Below are 21,596 nucleotides of genomic sequence, written 5' to 3'. Positions count from 1 at the left end.
GCTCTCATCCAGTTAGAGGAAGCTTTAATTTGTAGTTGACCAACAAACAAACCAATAAATTGGGAAGGCTACAAATGTCAGAGTCAAAGTTTGTATGAAATTACAGAGTGCCATTGCATTTTACTCTTCTGTGTTTGCAACCCTCTTTCAGAATGATTGTATTTTTTATTGTTTCTCACATTTTAATTAGTTTTGTGCTTTTGCAGACAATTTTGGAGCCTGTTTTTGCCCTAAAAGTAAAATGCCTTTGCCTCAGCTCTCCTATTTCCCTGATAATGTCCCTGTGACCCTGCCTGCAATGACCATGTGTGAGTGTGAGTGCTGCACGGGAAGAGGGAAATAAAATAAGAGCTAAAGGGGGGAGACATCGTTTTTTTGTTGCTCCAAGATAAGAGGATATTACAGCCCGTGGAAGAGGGCTTATAGCAGAGGAGACATCATTCAGCAGGGGAAAAGGGTTATGTGAAGTACTTCTTGAAGAGATGAGTTTTCAGCCTTCCAGGGAAGATGGTGGGTGTTGCTGCCGCTCTGAATCGCCCGGGAAGGTCATTGTGTCTGTGGGCGGATGATGTGTGTGTGTTTGTGGGATGAAATTGGAGAAAAATATCGAAAATACTAAACAGTGTCTGCAGGGAAAATGATGCTTTCACACTAATCACAAATCAGCTTTTGAATTAGTAAATGTAATTTCAAGCACATTATGACCTTATATTTATTTACAATTATACTGATATTGATGCAATATACAGTCTGGAGAGTCTTTAGATTTGACTTTAAATTGATGTTTGTGAAGATGATTTAATTTTCTAAGTGATAGTGAGAGCACATGCTGCTGTAATCAGTTACATCTGTGCTTTGTTGTGATGGCTAATTTAACACCACATGATGGATAATTAATATTTATTTTAAGCAGCTTTCACTCTTGTCTTGCCTCTCTAACTCCAATCTGATGATGATCACAGTGATGAAGAAGATATTAAGTAGTTTTTTTTTTTTTAAATCAGATTTTGTTCTGTGGTGTGTTTTCAGATGCAGTGCAGCTGCAGCTCTTCAGTAGGACACGTTTCATCGCCTTACTGGAGTAGAAGTAAGTCTTATTTTTTGGCATGTGCTCAGTTATGTATTTACATGTGAGTGGGTTGTCATTTGTGTAGGAGTTATATATTTATGCTTTGTATTGTGCACCTGCTTGCACAGAAAAATGTGAAAACTGTGAAAAACAGAGCAACAGACAACATGTCATTGTTGCCAAATGATACAGTCCTCCTCTTTGATAATTAGAAACAGATATTGTAAGTTGCCCTTACAATAACAGATACTGTAAATTTTCTTTATTTTGATCATGGGCTGACATGTCTCCACTTCCTCCCACTGGACTAAAATAAAACCAAAATATCCTGGATATGAATGCTGTAAACTTGAGCCAGTGTCTGTGCAGTTGTAGGATCAATTTCACATTATGACATGAAAAGTTTATTATTATAACAAGATATTTTCACATTATTACAACATACAAACTTATCACATTATGACAAGAAACTTTTCCTTTTACAACAGTGTACTATTTAGCTTGTTCTAAAATGAAATGTTTCATGTTATAATAAGATAAATAGTAGCTATATTGTTAATATAACATAGGTTTCTAGTTTAGCTTGAGTTCTAGCTTCCATGTCATTATTAACCTTAACTTATCGTTCTCTGTACAAATTCAAATGTCAAACAAAGCTGGAAGTTGTTGTGTCTCTGTCCAAATTTTGACTCACACATTTTGTGTACTGCAGTTCTATTTTTGTTGCCCACCGCATAGGTTTTGTACACAAACAAATTATGTTTGGTAGGATTTTTTTTTCCAACTGGAGCTTAGCAACTTAACGTCAGTTCTTCATGGTTTTCTCCTGCAGCTCAGATGATGTCTGATGATGAGATGATGACATGAAATAGTAAGACAAACACAAGTGTTACCAATGATAATAATTATGGGTAATTATGAGTAAGCTTATTTGTCAGGTTGAGTCTAAAGTCAACTAATTAGTGACATTTGTCCGACTCAAGACTCGAGTACACACCTCTGTCATTCAGACATGAGATACAATATTTTTTATTTCAAATTCCAGGTTTGTTCGAGGAGCTTTGATTAAAGAGCAGGATATGGATTGTATGAACTCATTTTTTAAAAGGTCATGTCTAAATGAAGAATATCTGGTTTGCTGTGAGAAACTTGAAACTTGGTAACAAATAATCATGTTGTGATCTCACAGAATGAGCTTGAAATAGTTTTCTCATAGTGAAGCAGTGATTAGTTTGTGCTCACAGGAAAACAAAGTTTCATGATCACTAGCAAAGATAATGGAAGAAATAATTACACATGTCCTCTCATGGCCCCACATAATGTTTTGCGTGACACTTCTTGTTCAAACAATTATTCACAAACTTCTCTGCTTCAAAAAACATGGTAATTGCTAATTTTGAGTAGTGAAATAATTCATTTTCCCACGTTTTGTCAGCACTGAATAAATAGTAAATAGCAATTTGAGATGCGTTGCTATGCAAACAAATTAATGAGAAAATGTACAAAAAAAAAAAAAAAACAATGAACGCAGGATAAGGATGAAGGAATCTCAGCACATCAGTCTGGTTGGAGCTCAAACCAGTGACTCAACAGACATCTGAGGCACAAAATAACAGAGTACATCGACATAAAGCAAATCATTTTTACTTTACTGGGGTTACTCTGATAGAGATGCTTTATTTTGGAACAATGTACTGATGTATCATACCTCAGATTCATCAGCAGAGGTGGAAGAACTTATCTTGTAAATAACACTGTGTACAAAAAGTATAAGTATTGACACCCTTTGGTCACCCTTTATGTCTGTCTGTGGGTTTTACAGCCCATTTAAAAGTATTAAAAAGAGCTCCTAAGTTTTTTTTGGTCCTGAAAAGTAACAGATTTGGACATACAAGGTTTCTGCCTGATGGTAATGCGACATAACAAGTATATAATATATTTATATTATAATTACTGATGTGTTCATCACCTCAATGACGAAGCTGGTAATGATGAGGTGAATTTTAATTCCTAATTTATATATACTTTATCAGTCCAAGTACATCAGTGGAAACACTGAGGCGCTCTGTCTCCAGTCTGAGTCTGACCAAGGATCTTTGTTATATACAACATACAAATACCACTCAGCACTACTCTACCAGAATAGTTGAACATTTATGGAAAAGTTCATGGAGTTAGTTAGTTAGTTAGTTAGTTGAGAAAAGTGACACCACTCACGTCTGTACAGTCGATATGAAGCCACAGCCAGCAGCTGGTTAGCTTAGCTCAGCATAAAGACTGGAAACAGGAGGAAACGGCTAACCCTGATCAAAAGTAACAAAATTTGCTGCACTACAACACAGAAATGCTTAACCAGCATAGCCTGCATAATAAATAGTGGACACAGTGTCTGTGATGTCAGCTCTCAGGTATCTGAAGAGCTGCTGTGAATCTTTCAGTGTGCTGGTTCTGTCAGTCCTAATCTTGGCACGGCTTGACTCCACGGGGCACGGCTGCATTGTGTTTGGCTTTTCTACACAAAGCTTGTGATTCCACCAGTAACAGCGTGTCCCAGAAGCGGTGTTCTGACAATATGTGCTACCTACTGAGGTGTGCTACTTAGTGGTTATTTCAACATGCTCCCATTATTCTTACAGCAGAGTACAGTAGTGGTGGTGGTGTATTATAAAATGATTCTGTTGTAGGATCATTATGTGATAAAATATATCGGTTTATTGAAATACTCTACCCCTGAAATCTTGAATAAAGATGTTATATTAGAGTATCAAGCATGTTCCCATATTCTTATAGTACATTTAGCCCTCTTTATAATCAAAAAATGGAGACTCTGCTATTAGTTCATGGTACAGGAGCATTTTTGAGATGGGACAGAATAAATCAACAGAACAGGGACTCTCCACTTAGCTCTGAGAAGGACGTATGTCCAGTCTATTTTAGATTGATGCCATGTCATCAGCACAGAGCAGATCGAACAGGCAAGAAGTCAGACACAGAAACTGCATAGATTATCTTTTTTCAAAATAAAACACCACATGTAAACAGAAAAGAAATTATTTGTATATACCCATGGTAGAAGCACAAAAGTCAAGGAAAAATAAGTAAATCAACTAAATCTAAGCCAATCATCATAATCAGGAGAGGAAATGCTCGGTTTCTGAAACGCTGGTGAGTGGGACAGATCAAAATCGTGTCCCTGACATGACATACCCAATGGAACCAAGGAGTGACTCTGCTAACTCCTGGCTAATCCCAAAAATGTTGAACATGAGTGGAGCTGAGGTGGTCAAATGGAGGGTTTAGCAGCTGGACACCTGTGATGGTACTCACCTGACACTCAAAGTGGCCATGCTGGTAACTGAGTTATATAAAAATCACTCCTGTACAGTTGTCATGAACAGGGAAATTAGCTACAGAGACCAAAACCGTGTTTCGTACCAGGCTGAAAACATGTTTATTTCTGCTGTTTAGTTGAGCATTTTAATATGGGGGTCTGTGGGGACTGACTTGCTTTAGGAGTCAACCTCAAGTGGCCATTGGAGGAACTGCAGTTTTTGGCACTTCCTGCTTTGGCTTCATTTTTCAGCCCTGGACGTTGCGGCTAGATAACGACCCCAGGCTTCATCAAAATTGTTTTTGTAGTTTCCCGAGACTGAGTTTGCAACTGACAAACAAATGAATAAATAAACTTACAGGCAGGAACTCATTAATACCACACCACCGCCTCATCTTTCATTCATAAGAAATAAGCAGCATATGAGTGACTTCCCAGTCATTTACAAGACTTCCCCATGTCTCTCCAGCAGTGCTGTTCCCTGACTGGGCCTACAAACCAGCCTGGTCGCCTGGATCCAGACAGGTCCAGCTGTGGCACTTCCTGCTGGAGCTGCTGGGGCGGGGTGAGGGTGGGGCCATCGGCTGGGGAGGGGAGTGGGGCGAGTTTGTCATCCGGGACCCCGAGAGGCTGGCCAGGCTGTGGGGGGAGAGGAAGGGCAAACCACACATGAACTACGACAAGCTCAGCCGGGCACTCAGGTGATGCGAGTAAAGTCTTTGACTTCATGTAGCATATTCACACACACAGAAACACCTCTGGGTTGCACTCCTTGAGCGGTGAATGTGTGCAATCTTCCTGTTCTGCGCAGCTTCTCCCTCAGGCTGAGGCCGTAAATAAAATGTTCTCCTCACCAACATATGTTGTCAAATTAAAATTTTAAATCTAAAATGCCCACAGATGCAATACATGCCATTTGGGAAGCACTTTTATCTAAAGTGCCCTACAGGAACATGAGTGCATACCATATAGACATTACAGCCTGGCATGAACTCACACACACATCTGGTACGAACACACACAGTCAAAGTATAGTCTGACACAGATTTTACTTCCAGATACTACTACAACAAACGCATCCTGCACAAGACCAAAGGGAAAAGATTCACCTACAAGTTCAACTTCAGCAAACTCATCCTGGTCAACTACCCAGGACACCCAGCACCACCACCACCCGGCCATCAGGTCATCACCAGGTCTTCACATCTCATTTCACAACTTAAAGGACTAAACCGTCTGGAAAACTGGCTTCTAAGTTACATTACTTTTTATATAAAATGATTAAAAAATTTTTTTTCTGTCTCTGGGAGACAAATTTTCGTGTCGCTTAAAGAGTAACTTAGGGATTTTTCATCCTGGACCCTATTTTCCCATGTTTTTTGGCTTTTTTTTTTGTCTAAATGACTAATGGAGATGAAAGACTTTAGTAATAATTGTGTAATGTGGTGTTGGATTAATAAAAATGAGTTCCTAATAGGGAAAATTCACGTGAATGCCTCCACGAGAACGTCTGAAAAAAATTGTGCCTGTTCACATCATATACACACATCATAAACAAATGTTTGGCTTATAACTTATTATTAATTCACTTATCACATATACATTTTTTGCTAACATAATTTGTAACATGATATTTAGGATGTAACCATTAGTTGCAGTCCACACAAAGTGACCTGGGTTAATTTGAAAAGTTACTGAATAGCATTAACCCTGATAATAAGCCAGATATTCAACAAACAAAATCTGTATAGAACATACCTTATCCTCAGTAGCATCCATGTTTTTCCACTTATGACTTAACAGTGTTTAACAGTAAGATCATTTATATTTAACAAGAAACAGCTGATTTATCACTCTTGACAAATCCACCAGACTCCATTTACAGACACAGTAATTTTATCATCCTAAAACACACTTTATTCAAACTTGTCAGAAACAAAATTAAACTCACCAAAGATGTCTTGGCTCTGTCCATTGATCCAACAATCAGCCACTTTGGTTTGGTTGAAATAAACCCTTAATTCACCTTGTTTGATGAAAAATTATGGTTGGTTTTACACAATGTTTCTCCTCGCTGTTCTCTGTTGTCTGTCCTCCCTCTTGTTGCTCTTCCTGTATTTTCACATCTACCTCAGTGAATTAAGGGTTTATTTAGACCAAAGCAGCGTTGATGATTGTTGGAACTACTGACATAAATAAAGATGGACAACAAGTCTCCACTTCTTCCCAATGTACAAAAATGAAGCCAAAATATCACAGATATGGGCACTGCCATCTTACACTGGTGACATTTTCATCAAATCAAATAACTAATTAAAATGAACACTTGAACATACATAAGAACTACCTAAAATGACCCCTCTACTAAAATGGAGGGGGTAGGATTTATGACAAATACTGCAGCCAGCCACCAGGGGGCGATTGAGATGTTTTGGCCTCACTTTTAGGGAACTGTCATGTCGTCCATTTCTATATATTTTAATAGCTGGAAAAGTAGAAAGACAAGCCCTATCATTTGGTGAGTTTTATTTTGTTTCTGTCTCTATAAATGGAGTCTGGTGGCTTTGGCAAGAGCAATAAAGCAGCTGTTTTTGCTCAAACAAAAGGACCTCAGTCTTTAACAAAAAGGTCTGTCTCTCGAGGGATCCCTTCCATGATGTCGCCAAACACGACAGTAACAGTCCGAGTCTGTCAGCGACAAAAATGTTAACATAACGATTACATTGCAGTCTGTTTCGACTGGCTGATGGTTGCAGTGTCCTCGCTCAACACTCGACCAATTAGTCCCCTAGACACAAAAACATGGGGAAATAGGGTCCTGGTTGAAAAATACCAAAGTTGCTCTTTAAGTTGCAGCTTGATCAGTTTTCCAAAACATGGGTATAGTCCTTTAAGAAGAGTTTTATTCCAAAAAAAAAAAACAAAAAAACTTGAAATAGAAATAATTACCTCAACTGTATTATTTAATACTTAAAAGTGGACCGACTATAATAGAAACAGTTATTTCGGCTTTATCATTTAATATAAAACCAGCTGACTCAAATAGAAATCATTATTAAAGCTTTATCATTTAATATGAAATTGACTCTAATAGAGGAGAGTCAGTGTGTTAAACGTTCACAGGCAAACTGAGGGCTTAGGTTACCTCATATCCTTTAGAAAGCACCATACTTTGTTTAATTATAATGATTAATTCTGTAAGAGTTGGGATTAGTAGGGAGGTGCTGTGTCTGTTACGGCAGAGAAGTGCTGTATAAGTGCAGTCTATTTAAAAATACCACCTCAGTTTGGAATAAAACTCTTATTGTGATTAAGTTTTCTTTTTTTTTTTTTAACCATATTTTAATTTTAAACGAGGCCAACAGTGTACAAAACATCAAGAACACCTTCCTGCTATTAAGTTGATTAATGTCTTAATCTTCCAAAGTGCTTCTTCAACTTTTTGTCTTCCTCTCAACTACATCACATAAGAAATAGATCCAAAACTTCATCTGCTGTTCTTCATGTTTTGTGCACATTGCCAGCGTCAGACTGTATTGTTTTTAAATGTCCATGTTCTCATTTCAACCATCCTCCCATCTCATCCTCCATCCGTCCACCCTCCAGCTGGTACAGAGCGGCCCCCTTCCCTTCCCTCTCCTCCCCGCTGAGGCTGGTGTTCCTCTGTGTGGAGGAGCAGGCTCAGTGATGGACAGAGGTAAGAACATACCCATCAGTGATTCATCTACAGGGGCCAAACAAGTCCCACAGTGTGTCTGTTACAACTGGAAAAGGCCAGTTATTCTGGTTTTATTGTTCCTGTGTTTATTTTATCTGTAGTCTGAGAGTGGAGGAGACCACCTACATGAGAGATTCTGCTAGAAATAAACAGATTTTGGATCTATGATTTGTTAGCGCATGGTCCAAAGTGCATGGCGCAGGGGCCATTTCTACTTTGCTTTTTAAACAGTGCATAATCTGGACACAAAGGAAGTTGCAAAGAGGTTGTATTTAGTCTCTTAATTCCTCATATGTTCATTTTGGACATTACATAAATGAGTGTCGTCTCATCTTTAAGAGAGCCAGGCACGTCTGCTTCTGGCACATTGCTATTTAAAAGACAGATTCAGCAAGTTGGAGAAGTGAGCAGAGATGCTGAAATGAGCCACATGTAGTGATGTAGGCACTGCAGGCGACCTGGAGGCCTGGTGGGTCACATCTTAAAAATCAACATCATGATTAACAGCGGCTGGGCTGCAGGTAGCGAAGTCTGATGGAGCGTCTCCACCTGTCCTTACTGTGTGCTTTTGCACAATCTGAGGCGCAGAAGGACGACTGCTGTGACATTGCAGTGCACATGGAAACCTTACTACAGGTTAATTACTGACAGCAGCCTCTCTTAGCATTAAAGTAAATGATTAAAGACAGTACAACACATAATAAAAGAAGCTGGTGCTTCCCAACATTATTTAAGCGATGGTTTAATGATCACAGAGGTTTCTTTCAGTTTCATTTCCATGTGCACAGTAATCCAACTGCAGCAGATACCATTAATATTTAAGCTAAACTAAAAACTGTAGTAATAACAGACAGGGCAGAGGAAACTCCTGAGAGGAAATAATTTTTACACAGCTCCGATGGAAGGCAAGATTAATACTCTGAGTTACTTCAGTCAGTTTCACTATACGAACTGTGACTTTGTGTGAGACCTTTTGGATGTGTTGAACATTAATTATCAGATCGTAACAATCCTGATAGTTTTAAACAGTGAAGTTACGGCTGCTGTGTGCAAACTGGCACAGTGTGTCTCTTGTAATATAACGTAACGTGTCACATCAAGTCACGTAATGTAACGTGGTTTTACACATTTGTTTGACCAATCCATCCATCCCACCTCCTCCATATGCAGTCCTTCTTGCTCCCTGTACCTCATCACCTGACTGTGATGGTAAATCAAACACAACACAAGAGAGGGGGCTCCAGAAATGATGCTAGAGGGATACCTACAGCGTGATAGTTTGAAGCACAGGGGCTCCGACCAAGCTACCATATTTGCATTGAGAGTGAGGATGTGATAGGTATTTATAGCAGCAGCAGGATGTTTTTGGATTGCTGGTAATAAAGCAACATGGCACCCAGCGCATTGGTGTGTTTTTAATATTTTTAGGACAATAGTTGAACTCTGTGGTACAGAGGAAGAAGATACATCAGGCCTTGTCTACACAGTCAGTGCTTGTTAGTAGGATCAATTCAACACTGGTATCTTTGTAGGCCTCTTGATTAAGTATTCTGTTAGACCAGTAAGTGCAGTTTTAGTTGGACTGATATCAGAATGCTTTTCGTCTGCCTCTTCTGTTAAAATATACAGGAAACCCCAAGACTTTTCCATCCTCCTTCATGTTCACTCGGATTGACATCGCATAACTCACACTTTAACGTTCAGATTCTGCAGATTTCATCAGTGCTGAAGTTTCTTTGAGTTCAAGTCAAAAGGAAACTGCTCTCCTGCTGTGTCTCACTCGTTTGATTTCTTCTATTTCAAGGTGAAACAAGACATGTGCGATGGAAAATAATGCAGGACTGGAGTTCAATCTTGACCTTGAAAACAAATTCTGGGATTTTTCACAATTAATGAATTCAACCATCTGGGATGTGATGGTGGTATTTTTGAAAGTCAACACCAATAAAAAAAATCTCTACTACCTCGCACCTAGAAAACTGTAATATAGCAGGTTTATTATTTAGAATTTATTGGTTGGAATCCCATAAATAAAATACAACTTTGTCCCTTACTTTTGTTTTCCATAGTTTTCAACCACATCTCACAGTTTTCCTCTGCTTCCCAGAGTTTGTTGAATGAAGAAACTCATTTTGAAACTCGGGACAAAAGTAGTAATTGTGTTAATTGTTTTGTTTGTTTGTTTTTTTTCCAAACTATCGAGGTCAAGAATGAACTTTCACATTCAAGATTTGTTTTTTGTTCTTTTATTCAGTATCATGTACCTCAGAGCAGCTGTCTACATTTCTACCTCTGTCTGGCATCATAAAACTTGTGACAAATTATTTTGTGTGATTGATGTTTCTCTCTCTGTGTGTTGTCCTGACAGCAGTCCAGCCAGTCCCTTACCCCTTCTTGCTCCCATGCTGCCTCCCCAAGCCCATCCCTACGCCCCGCGCCCTCCACAGCCACTTCCCCTTCATCTCCGCCCCTGGCCGTCCAGGGGCCAGCCTGAGGGAGCTGAGGGAGTCGGGCCTCCCTCCACCTCTGGCCTCGGCCCTCCACGTCAGCGCTACTGGCTGGCCCCTCAAGAGCCCTGCAGGGTGGGATCTGAACCACATCAGTCGGAGCCTGTTTGGTGGAATGAAGCAGATTGAAACTCAAGGAGAGGAGAGGAGGGCTGGGACTGATGCACAGATGGGGGAGCGAGAGTGAAGAAGAGGAACAAACCACAACAGATGGACTGCTTTCCCTCCTCAAATCTTTCAAATTCTCCCTCTTTTAGCTCATTGTACTTCAGTTTATTATTCACAAGCCTGTGATACTTTGACTTTGTATTTATTCAGTTGGACCATGATGTGCGTGAGAGTGCTTTTTTTTTTTTGATAGAAATGTTGAGGAAGCTGCTTTTCTTTTGTCAGCATTTCACGCCACAGTAGGGGAATTGCACTTGTAAACAATTAACAACATGGCACTTGTGTTTGAGTAAATAAAGCAGTGCACTCAACTTACATTATTCAGCTGTTTGTCTTGCATTCCTCGCCCTCCTTCTCTGGGCTTCATGAAAATAATAAGAGCTGCATAAATGATGCATTCAAACAGGCACTGTGAAATTTTCATGAAAGCCGCTTTCATCTCTTCTTCTGACGGCAGCATCAGGACCAGCCGCTGGGGGCTGCAGTGACCACTCCCACACAGCAGGGGGCAGTGGCATCTTTTGCCATCCACAAAGTTCTCTAAACACAGTTTTTCCCGGGAGAGAGTCACAGCTGAGATGTGAAGAAACATACAGAGGAGTCACTCTGTGATATTTTTTAGGCATCATACATTCAAATCAGTTTACTGGGAAAAGTGACAGATAGAGATCCATGTTTTTGGAGCTATTTTAGGCTTTACTCGGTCTTTTTCTTTTTTAAAAATCTTTATTTGGTGACTTCAACTGCATATTACTCCATATAGAAATTATGTTTAAACTACCAGTATGGTTCTATTCTCCCTGTATTTTTTATGAGAAAAGAATCTACATGTAGCCTCCACAACACAAAGGGCATCACAAAAAAGAAATACATACATATTTACATACAAGGAAAACAAAAATGAAAAACAAAGATTATATATAACGCTAGGGTTTACTAGAATCAACAGAAAATAATAGATAAAATACCTATACATTTTTTTCCCAACATACCAGGTGCTATAGTTTTAACTGATTTTTGGTTCAGTCTTTTTCAATAACTGTATTGCTTGCATTTGTGACCAACGAAGATAAAGAAAGGCCTACAAACTTTAAATTTACATTTATGGGTATGAAATTTCACCATTATAATAACATTCCTTGAACCATGTTAACGGGGCTTTAAGGTTTTCTCTTTACATGATTGAATGCGATATTTACCCATAATTAAGATGACACATTAACGGACACGTCTGCAGAAAGGAAAACTGCTCAGCAGATTCTGGCTAACGAGTGACTCCTCTTCTCTGTTGACGATCTTTGGCTGAGATGCAATTTTGGCGCCGAATATTCCAAGTATTGTCATTGTGCAGCGCGGGAGCTGGTGTTTCTGTGTGTGAATGTCGCACAAGTGATTTAAACTAACTTTTAGTCTTAATTTAGTATCAGGTGAAGGAAGAGTTTGAAGCCAACATGCAGCGGAGCATCTCGTAAGTACACAGTTGATAACCAGGAGTGGTTTCTACTTAGCTCTCTATTGGTGGTAGCGTTGAGTTAGCTTGGTGACGTCTGAAGCTGTATTAGCTTTAAGTAAGTTGTAAGCTAGTTCAGTGTAGTGTAAGTTCTTTGTAGGGGTCTGAAAGTGACTGCAGGAAAGCGTAACGTCAGCTAACTACCGGAATTCAGTGTTGACTGCACTGCCTGTAAGTTAGCTTTAGCATTCATTTGTCAGCAACGTCTGTTTTGGTAAAAAAAAAAAAAGATCCACTTTGTGCTCCAACAGTGGAGTCAGACACCAAACTCCTTATCAGATAAATGATCCGACGAATGTGTCGTCCCTTTGGCCTAAACTTTGACCGTTTGATACGACAAGGGAAGGGTATATGACCCAAGCAGCAAGATAGAGGTACTGTAAGACTGGCTAGCGTTAATGTTATATGAGGCTTCCTGTGTCTGCTAAGTTAGCAAGATGGTAATCTGTATTTGAGCTGTTAACTTCTCTTTGTACGTGACTAACCTACCAGCATGTTCGCCTGAAATTACAGTGAAACCAGCTGTGTTTTCAGTGGTTAAAATACACTGTTTTGATGATTCACTGTATTACTTTTGTTTGACTCTGATCACATGCATTTAACACCCACCAGCCCATTAACTGTTTTCTGTCTGCTTGTCCTCCTCCATCAGATCCTTCTTTCAGCCCAAGAGCAAGGACAAGGATGTGCAGAGGAAAACTGTAGATGAACCAGTCAAGAAGTAAGTTTTTCTTTGTAGGCACATACACAAGGAATGGGACTTTTTTTTAAATACATATATGCAAAGGTTTACTGTACCCACCTGATGAACCAGAGCACAATATTAGCACCATCCACAAGCCAAACAGAAGTAAAATTTGAAGTTTACTGGCCAGAAAACAATGGTAATCTATTGGGGCTTGGTAAATTTGAACATTCACTAAACATTTGGCCAGGGAACAAAAAGATCATCTTTGCACCTTGATTGAGATGTGACATACAATTTCATGGACATAATCATTCAACATTTGTATTAACCATATACATTTACCTGTACTTGAGATTGTTTACATACATAGCTATTAGGGCTAGGGCTGGGTATTGTTTAAAAAAATACGATGCCAGTACTCTTAAAGTGATACCAATACCAATGGAGTCAGTCTGTAATGTTTCCGAAGTACCTTCTTTATAAATAATGCATACAGTATACAGTTAACTGTACTTCAGATTTAATAGTGTACACGCATTACTTTATGCCACTTCTCATATATACTGCATCTTTATGCTACGCAGGAAAAAGTAACTTCAGTTGTGACCATTTGTGATTCTTACTGTTGACTTTGTTTGTTTTGTTGGCATTGTTTATATTTTAGGTTCGGTATGTGTTTATTGATATTTTTGTACTTGCAGCTTTCTATTGGTATTATATATTTGCATTTATACCTTCCTACTTTTTACTGCAACTGCTGCACAGCAGTTTCCCTCGGGATAAATTAAGTTATATATTATCTAAGATGTGCAGAAGTCCATCATGTAACTCCAAAAGTTTATGTCAAGGTCTGCAGGAAATGGTGATAGGCTGATTAACAAGCACGATTATTTGGCATTTTGAAAGAATTGGTGTTGGCAGATGCCCACACTTAGAAAGCCGATAAACAATAGATGTTTGTAGACACATGTGCAGGCAGCCTTGTCAGAATGGCTGCTGTGAAATGTTAGAGCTCCTTGTGAGTTTTGGCAAAGTGAAAAAGTTCGTTGTTTCTCCCACATTTCTTTTATCTAAAACCAGTATTGACTAGCGTTGAATATACATTATGTTATCATGTATAGAATAATGTGTTTAAATTAAGTAGGTTCTGACATGTTTTGCCCCACTCTCCATTAAATACCAATATTGTGATGTATTTTTCATTTTTCATTGTTAATTAATAACAATATCTATGTATATTAAATTGCAATGTGCATGGAATTTGGAATTTTGCAACACTGTTCTTTGTTTTGATTATATATTGGCATAGGCCATTGAAAACCTCATACATACCCATATAAATGACTTACAGAAGAAAATTGTGTTTTTTCTTTTTTTTTAACATTGAATTTGTTGCTGCTGGTGTTTAAAACTCAGATCTTCCTTCTCGACTGAACCCACTGGTTGTCTTCCTGTTCTGTTCAGACTTAACAATGTTAGGATGTTTGAGGAATTGAAGATTTGTGAACTTTTTTGAAGGGCTATGCTGCTTATTACAGCTGCCACATGAGCAAAAATAATGGCAATGTCACAACTTAATATTTGGAAATACAGTACCTGCATTTGTAGGAGAGAAATGGGAATTAAAATGGCCAATATGCCTGAGAGGAATAGAAAACCATATCAATGCGTCATGTAATTTTCAAACACTTTTGTGTTGAGACCCCACTGACAGTTGGAGTATGGGCAGTTATCTTTGAATCACTCTGAATCATGGATCTCTGTTGCTTGGTAACACTTTTTGTGGCCAGTAGTTATTATCAAAAGAGCCGATAACTTCTGTTTCTCATCTCTGAGCTGCTTTGATGATAGTGTTCATTATCTCCAGACTGTACCATCTTTAAAGTGTGTCTTAAAACTCGCTTTAATACACTACATCTTTATGTAATGATCTTTTCATCATCGCTTTGACCTCTCTTTTATGACTCTTGCCTTGATTTTATATCTGTTTTTTTTAATAGCTTTTGCAATTAAATTTATTCCTTTCTAAAATACTTGATATAGCACCTTGTCTGCTCTTTTGAATGCTTTTATATATACACAAAGCTTATGGCTTTATTTATTTGAATTACATAGTGTCTCACCTGTGTGTCTGTCCTTGCCTACAGACCTGCCAAAAGCCCTCTGAAGGTGCAGAATGGTGTGCAGGAAGCAGATTCACCCATCAAGAAGGTTGCCAAACGCAGCCGTCAGATCCTGGACAGTGACGATGACGAGGCACCGGCGGTTAAAGAACAAGTCGCCACAAAGGGACAAGGAGACAAAGAAGCTCCTGAAAGGGTAAAAGGCAGCTTACACTTCCTTATTCAGACATCAGAGTCTATCTGAATCATTGAATTCAACAGTGACATTTGTGCAAAAAAAACAAACTGACAGTCTCATGGGACATCATTGTGATGGGAAAGAAAGCAGTCATACTTTTACATAATGACTGTCTGATGTTATAATTATAAAATACCACTCACCAGTAGGCTTCTTTTTTCCTTGTGCGGTGTAAATGTCATTGAAACAGTGTGTAACCCATCAAATGTTCTCCATCCACATAACCTGCCCGAACTGAAAATAATAATACTGTTAGAGCTCTGTAGGCGTATCAGTGCCTATTGTTTATTCAGTGGTTGGGAAAAACACTGTTTCACAAAGGCACAGTAATTGTATGGTGAATCACCATGTTGAATGCATTTGTCAATAAGCCACATAATGAAAAGACCTGATTATTGGCTCTGGCTGTCGCTCAGCCACCTGTTGTTTGATAAACACTTCTCTTAACAGCTCCCTTTATTTTGTTTGTAATATGTCAGGAATTAGTCATTATTTGTTCATTGAGGGAAGAGATTGTGGCCAGTACATGGTGTTTGTCAGCATGACCCACCGTGCATCACTTTCATATGGTTACACTTATTACATATTTTTTGTGATTAGGTATAAATGCTAATAGTAATAATAATAAATGCACTCTTTTACTTTTGGCCACAGTGCAGCTCCACCAGAGATAAATGCAGAGCGGCAACTAATGATTATTTTCAGCAGTGATTATTAAGTGATTCAGTGATGAGTTTTTTTGGATTAATTGTTGGTGTATTGAAGTTAAAACGAAATGTGAAAAAGGCCCAGCACAAGCAGAGGTCCTCATGGCTCCCAAATCTTCTGGGGAATTGGAAGGCTTAATCACAACTTGGCAAATTCATGCAGAGTAAAGGTATCTTCATAAATTAGGAGAGTTGTTGTTGATGAATTTTCTGACAATTTAGAAATCAGGATTTCTGGCACAAATTCACTTACTTTTAAGGTTCACAGCGAAGGGAAATAGTCAGAAGGGGTTTCCCAAACTTTTTTGTCTGATATACTTCCACAGCTCATCAGATGAGCCCAAATAACTCCTCATCGGCACCACCTGTCAAGTCCCAAATGTGTTAAATTTAACAGATTTTAAAGTAGATGTTATTTAACACTACTGGATATATAAAAGTAGACACCATTATATAAGGGTTTCAAGAATCCAGGGTTCAATTTGACCTTTAATTTTAAGGTCGGCATTAGATTCACTTCTAAAAAATTTTTTTTTTTATCTCTGATGGAGTCCTGATTTGTAAAGATGAACACATCACTGGTGGTCAGTTACATTGTCAGACAGTGCAGCTGCAGGTGACAACTATGCTGTGTCGTCTTTTTGTTGTTTTATTGTGTTTTTGATGCAAACAAATAGGTGGGGTGAACAGGCAGTAATACTGGGAGTCGCCAATTCTGCTTTTGATTTCAATCCATTTTTTCAATCAAAGACAAAACAATGTTGATGTTGAGGTTTGTTTTTTTGTATTCTGGTTCAAATTCATACTACTACCACTTGGACTGACAGAAGCTGGATATTTCAGCCATTTATCCCATACTTTTGGCTCCATTTTAAATTATTTTCTTGATCTCTAGTTTTTATGATCTGAATTATAAAGCATGTGGTCTTCAAGGAGTGTCCTATGTAGGTGACCTTTTGTAGCTGGTAGTTGATTGGTTATTATGACAGTATACTACAGATCAGCATCAGTTTGGATATATATATATATATAAAAAAAGATTTAGTTATTTTATGTAGGTATGCACAATAATATCTGTGCCGTTTTTTCCTCAAGACTTGTTGATACGACTTTCCAGAACCTACTTGGAGAATCACTGATTCTGCCTTTTGATTCAGTTGTTGAAATTAAGAAGTCAATTCAATTCGATTTCGGCCTTTCCATCTGATCATTATGACAAATTTGTGAAAAACAAAGACAAACAGGCATCAGTGCTTTTCTTATTTTGCCCATTGAATGTTTACAGTTTGAACAGCTTTATATTTTATGTGGTCATCACGGTAAGAGTAGGTATATTAATATCTTAATTATTATACCTATAATACTTTAATTATTACTATAATCTTAATATCTGCATGACTTGGTATCAGCAGTGGGCCAAAAAGTAGTGGGAAAATATTGTCATATCAGCAAAATTCTGAAATTATGCCTCCATAATTTTATTTTTTCAAATAAACTTACTTTTTTCCTTGTACCCCCTGGCAGCTGCAGAATTACCCCCATAGGTAACAACTTTTCAGTACGTGAATACCCACTGTTTGTCGCAGTGCTCAGGTAGAACTGTATACTTACTAATGCATTTTAGTTCACGCAAGAACGACTCTACAACAATGATTAATGGGGAATACTGAGACATTTCATGTGGAGTACAGGCCTCAACACTGACTTTTAGAAGTGGTTGCCAGCCTGTCTGCTACAGTGCTTCCTGCCTTCTCTGATTTTTCTTTTCTCCGAGCAGCCCTCTCTAAACGATGCGCTTCATTGACCAACAAACTTGTTTCCTCACTGATGGAGGTGTGTGCCGCACAGTGTTCACAGTATTTTTTCCAACACTTTGTGATACTCTTAGATACTTTGCCTCCTAGATCGATGGCTTCGGCTGTTTCTTCTTTTCTTTATTTTGCTTTAGCTGTTTCATGTTGACAGGCCATCGCTCGACTTTCCATTGACAGTCCATAAACAAATAAGCTGTCCTCTTTTTGACAGAAGATGCCACATCAAGGATGAGCGATGCAAACAGTTCACAGTGATCCAGATTGTATTGTTTTAGACAGCTGGGCAGCTGTTCCTGTCACTTCCTGCCTTTACATTTTTAGCTGCGGCCAACAGGATGTTGATTTAAAATCGCAGGATTTGTACTTTGTACTTGGGCTGGAAATCCTTAAACACTTTTAAAATTTTATGTTTTCAAGGTTTGAAAAGTGCTTCGATTTCGGGTGCAGTACTTTAAAATACTTGAAATTGTAATTGCATTAATTTCATAATTAATTGCTATCTGACTGAACAATTTGCTTTTTAGAAGAGCTGCAACAGTTAGTCAATTCATTGATTACCCATCAACTATTAAATCCATTGCCAACTAGCTGTTATTATTATTTTTGTTGTTATAATTTTTGGTTTCTTTGATCCACTGTGACAGTAAACTCAGTATCTTTGGGTTGATATATCAAAACAAGATTTTTGATGATGTCATCTTGGGCTCTCGGAAACAGTAATCAACATTTTTACAATTTTTTTGACATCCTATGGAGCAGAGAACTTATTGATTAATTGAAAAAATGATCGATAATTAACTGATAATGAATTGTTAGTTGCCGCCCTACTTTTTAGAGATAAAAAACAAGTTTGGTTGTCTATAGCACAGTAACATCTGATTTGTTGTGATGAATAATATGTGCCTGTAAATATGTAATTTACCACAGCTGTAAGGTGTCTTAAAAGTGCTTCAGTTTGACTGTGGAGAAGGTGTAGCAACCCTGAAATTGATTTAAAAAAAAAAGAAATCTCCTCAAATCAATACTATGGTCTGCAGTAACTCTAGCCATTTAAGTTTTTGTTTATGCTGCCTCTCACTGGTATCATCACTAACATCAACACTGCTTGTCTTTTTCAGAAGGACGATGTGTTTAAGGCCGTTCCTACCCCTCTGTCTCCTCCACCTGCCTTAGCCACCCCTGTAACCCCAGCCACTCCAGCCACCCCAGCCTCTTCGGCTTCTCCTGGGACCCCCAGCACCCCGAACTCCATCTCCCCCTCTGGGATTGTAAAACGCAAGACTGGTCGGTATCAAGTTAGATATATTCTTACATTATTTCTTTCAGTTTATTTCTCTCCTCTGTGCTTCTCGACTTTTTCTCCAAAGTTTGCTGCATTTTTGAACTTTGACACCAGCTGAGGATTGATAGTTTTTTTTCTGCCTTGAGCTATTTCTCTTGATTACTTGTTAGCAGGAGCCTAATGGCTCCAAATACTCATTATTTCACAATGAGGGAAAAACAAGACATTTATCACAAACTGTATGCTTGAGAAGTTTGTTCACCAGAAACAGCTAAAACACACTCTCCGCTCTTTGTTTCACTTTTCTCTTGACACTCTGTAAAGGTCTCAACCTTTTTGACTGACAACTGGTAGACAAGATTGTCTGCTGAACCACGGGTACACACTCCTTGAGCCTATATCATTATTTTTCTGCCTGTATTTGCATTGTGATAATAATAACATTATTTCTGCATTGTCTCGCGATGTATAGCTTCTGCTGACTTGGTGTTAATGGAACCAGCAGAGCAAGTCGCCTTATTATTGTAGCTTATTGTCAGTGTTTTGTATGGCTCCATTTTGGTTTGCAGGCTTTGGTAACTTCTTAAAAAACAGCACAAACATCTGTAGTGATGATTATTTTATAGCTGCAGCCTGTACAGGATGGATTGAACATTTCACACATGCAACATGAGAGCGAAAGAAAGCTGCTGCTGTTTCTCTACCATACATGTTCATTATCTGTAAATTCTAAATGAGATCTGCGTTAACTATCTGCATTTAGCATGAAAGAGAATAGGCAAGTGATTTTAAGTGGAGCTTTGTACTTGCTGTATTTTTCATGTCACACCAGAAATGTTGGATTCGCAGGCAGAACAGACAATTTAAGCTACTTAGAGCTACACAGTTTTCTTGCATCGCAGCTTTGTTTTCATTTGGGAAGCACCTCCTTTCTCACTTTGTTTTCCTTCATCCTACTTTTGCAGCAGGAAAGCGGCTCATTCTCTTTTCATCATCCCATTCTCTTTCCGTTTGATGACTGCAGTGTTTGCTTTCAGCAGTGGTGCGTTGCCACAGTAAGCGCCCTGCCTGCCACCACTGGAGAAAACATCACATTAAAGGAACACTCTAATTTGACCAGAAATTGCATTGTTAATGTCCTGGATTAATGCTTTCATTATAATATGTAGAAGAAAAACATCAGCAGTGCTACCTGTGCTAGAACCCTAACAAGGACCAAAACAAAGGCGGATGTGGAACCATAACTAAAATTACCCTCGAGCACCACTGCTGCATAAAATTACAGAGGAAATTACACTGGAACCCTAAGCGGCTGTGCTGCATAATATCTTTCAGGATGGAATTAGTGTTTTCATTAGCAAAGTACGTATCTGATTCTCTTTTTTTCGCTGCCCTACATCTGCAGTAAGGGAGCAGACTCGTCCTGTTTTCATCTTCACATTCTCTTTCTGTTTGATCATGTCATGATTTCAGTTGGGATGCCTCTCACTTTTTTTTTTTTTTTCTCCCCCTCCTCCTTTTTAATTTGATGCCCGTCCTGACGTGTGCAGCGAGGAAGATGTTCCCAAAGAGGAAGCTTGATGAGAGCAGGACCAGCAGCGAGAGTCAGAAGGAGGAGGCCGAGGCCAAGGAAGAGCAGGGTCAGCAAAACAAACGACCCCGTGTGGAGAGCAGTGCCAGCAGCCCAGGTACGCCTTCACCTCTGCTACAAGTCTGATAACAGAGTACTGTTAAGCTCCTGCACAGGGCTGGAGAGTCATGGTGAGAATGGAAAATGAATTGGAGACTTTCTAGGATTTTCAGAGTTGGGAAGTTCACCAACCACCTTGGATACATAGGAAAAAACAAAACAAACCAACAAATATAGCACATGTTTATGTATTTTAATGAGAAGATTATTAGTAGGATAAATGTTGCTTAACAAATGCATGCTGCATTTCAGCTAGTAAATTTAAAGCAATGGAAAAACACATTTAAAAACACTGTGGAATAATATCAATTAATAGACCCATGCAATATCACAGGTCAAAGAGTAGAAAATCCCCTTTCAAAACACAGTTAAATGGGCTTAATGGGAGCAGGTGGTCTTACAGGGGATTTTGGTTCAAAAACACACATCAAGTACTCTGTCAGAGCTGGTCCTGACCTCCATGGGGTCCTAAGCAAAATTCTGCCAAGAGGCCCTCCTAACTGACCAGAGAGCCATGTAAACCATTTGCCACAGAATCACACCTGACACCCAGATGCTTCCACCTCAGCCCCTCCTCCTTTAAAACAGTTTGCCCCATCTGTCGGTCAGAAAATAAATAAACCTATAGAGAACAGAATGAGGCACAAAAACAATATTTATAGAATGAAATATTTTGTGTGTGATCTTAAGATAAGTCAGTATCCACATTAACATGAATAAAAAAATAGAATATATAAAAGAAAAGACTAAT

General features: G+C 38.7%; 2 protein-coding genes across 2 annotated transcripts in view; both read left to right on the top strand.

The window, feature by feature from the left end:
* The first annotated feature begins 1,029 nt into the window (after positions 1-1,029).
* LOC146318024 (ETS translocation variant 3-like protein) lies at positions 1,030-11,066 on the top strand. Its single transcript, XM_084732894.1, has 5 exons — positions 1,030-1,087; positions 4,870-5,101; positions 5,459-5,585; positions 8,007-8,097; positions 10,487-11,066. Exons 1-5 carry the CDS (start codon positions 1,030-1,032, stop codon positions 10,810-10,812), a joined length of 834 nt encoding a protein of 277 aa, XP_084589020.1. The 3' UTR covers positions 10,813-11,066.
* Positions 11,067-12,095: 1,029 nt separating this feature from the next.
* The window catches only part of lig1 (ligase I, DNA, ATP-dependent), a 65,403-nt gene continuing 55,902 nt past the window's right edge, over positions 12,096-21,596 (top strand). Inside the window, exons 1-5 of the mRNA XM_084732257.1 lie at positions 12,096-12,261; positions 12,956-13,024; positions 15,139-15,310; positions 18,992-19,157; positions 20,706-20,843. Of these exons, the coding sequence (XP_084588383.1) occupies positions 12,245-12,261; positions 12,956-13,024; positions 15,139-15,310; positions 18,992-19,157; positions 20,706-20,843 (562 nt within the window). The 5' untranslated portion in view covers positions 12,096-12,244. The remainder of the gene's footprint in view (positions 12,262-12,955; positions 13,025-15,138; positions 15,311-18,991; positions 19,158-20,705; positions 20,844-21,596) is intronic.

This window comes from Lutjanus erythropterus, chromosome 12 (genome assembly GCF_056507025.1).
Source record: "Lutjanus erythropterus isolate fLutEry1 chromosome 12, fLutEry1.hap2, whole genome shotgun sequence".
In the NCBI taxonomy this organism is placed as follows: Eukaryota; Metazoa; Chordata; class Actinopteri; order Lutjaniformes; family Lutjanidae; genus Lutjanus; species Lutjanus erythropterus.
Note: the sequence above shows the minus strand (reverse complement) of the source record. Positions and strands in the feature narration are given on the sequence as shown.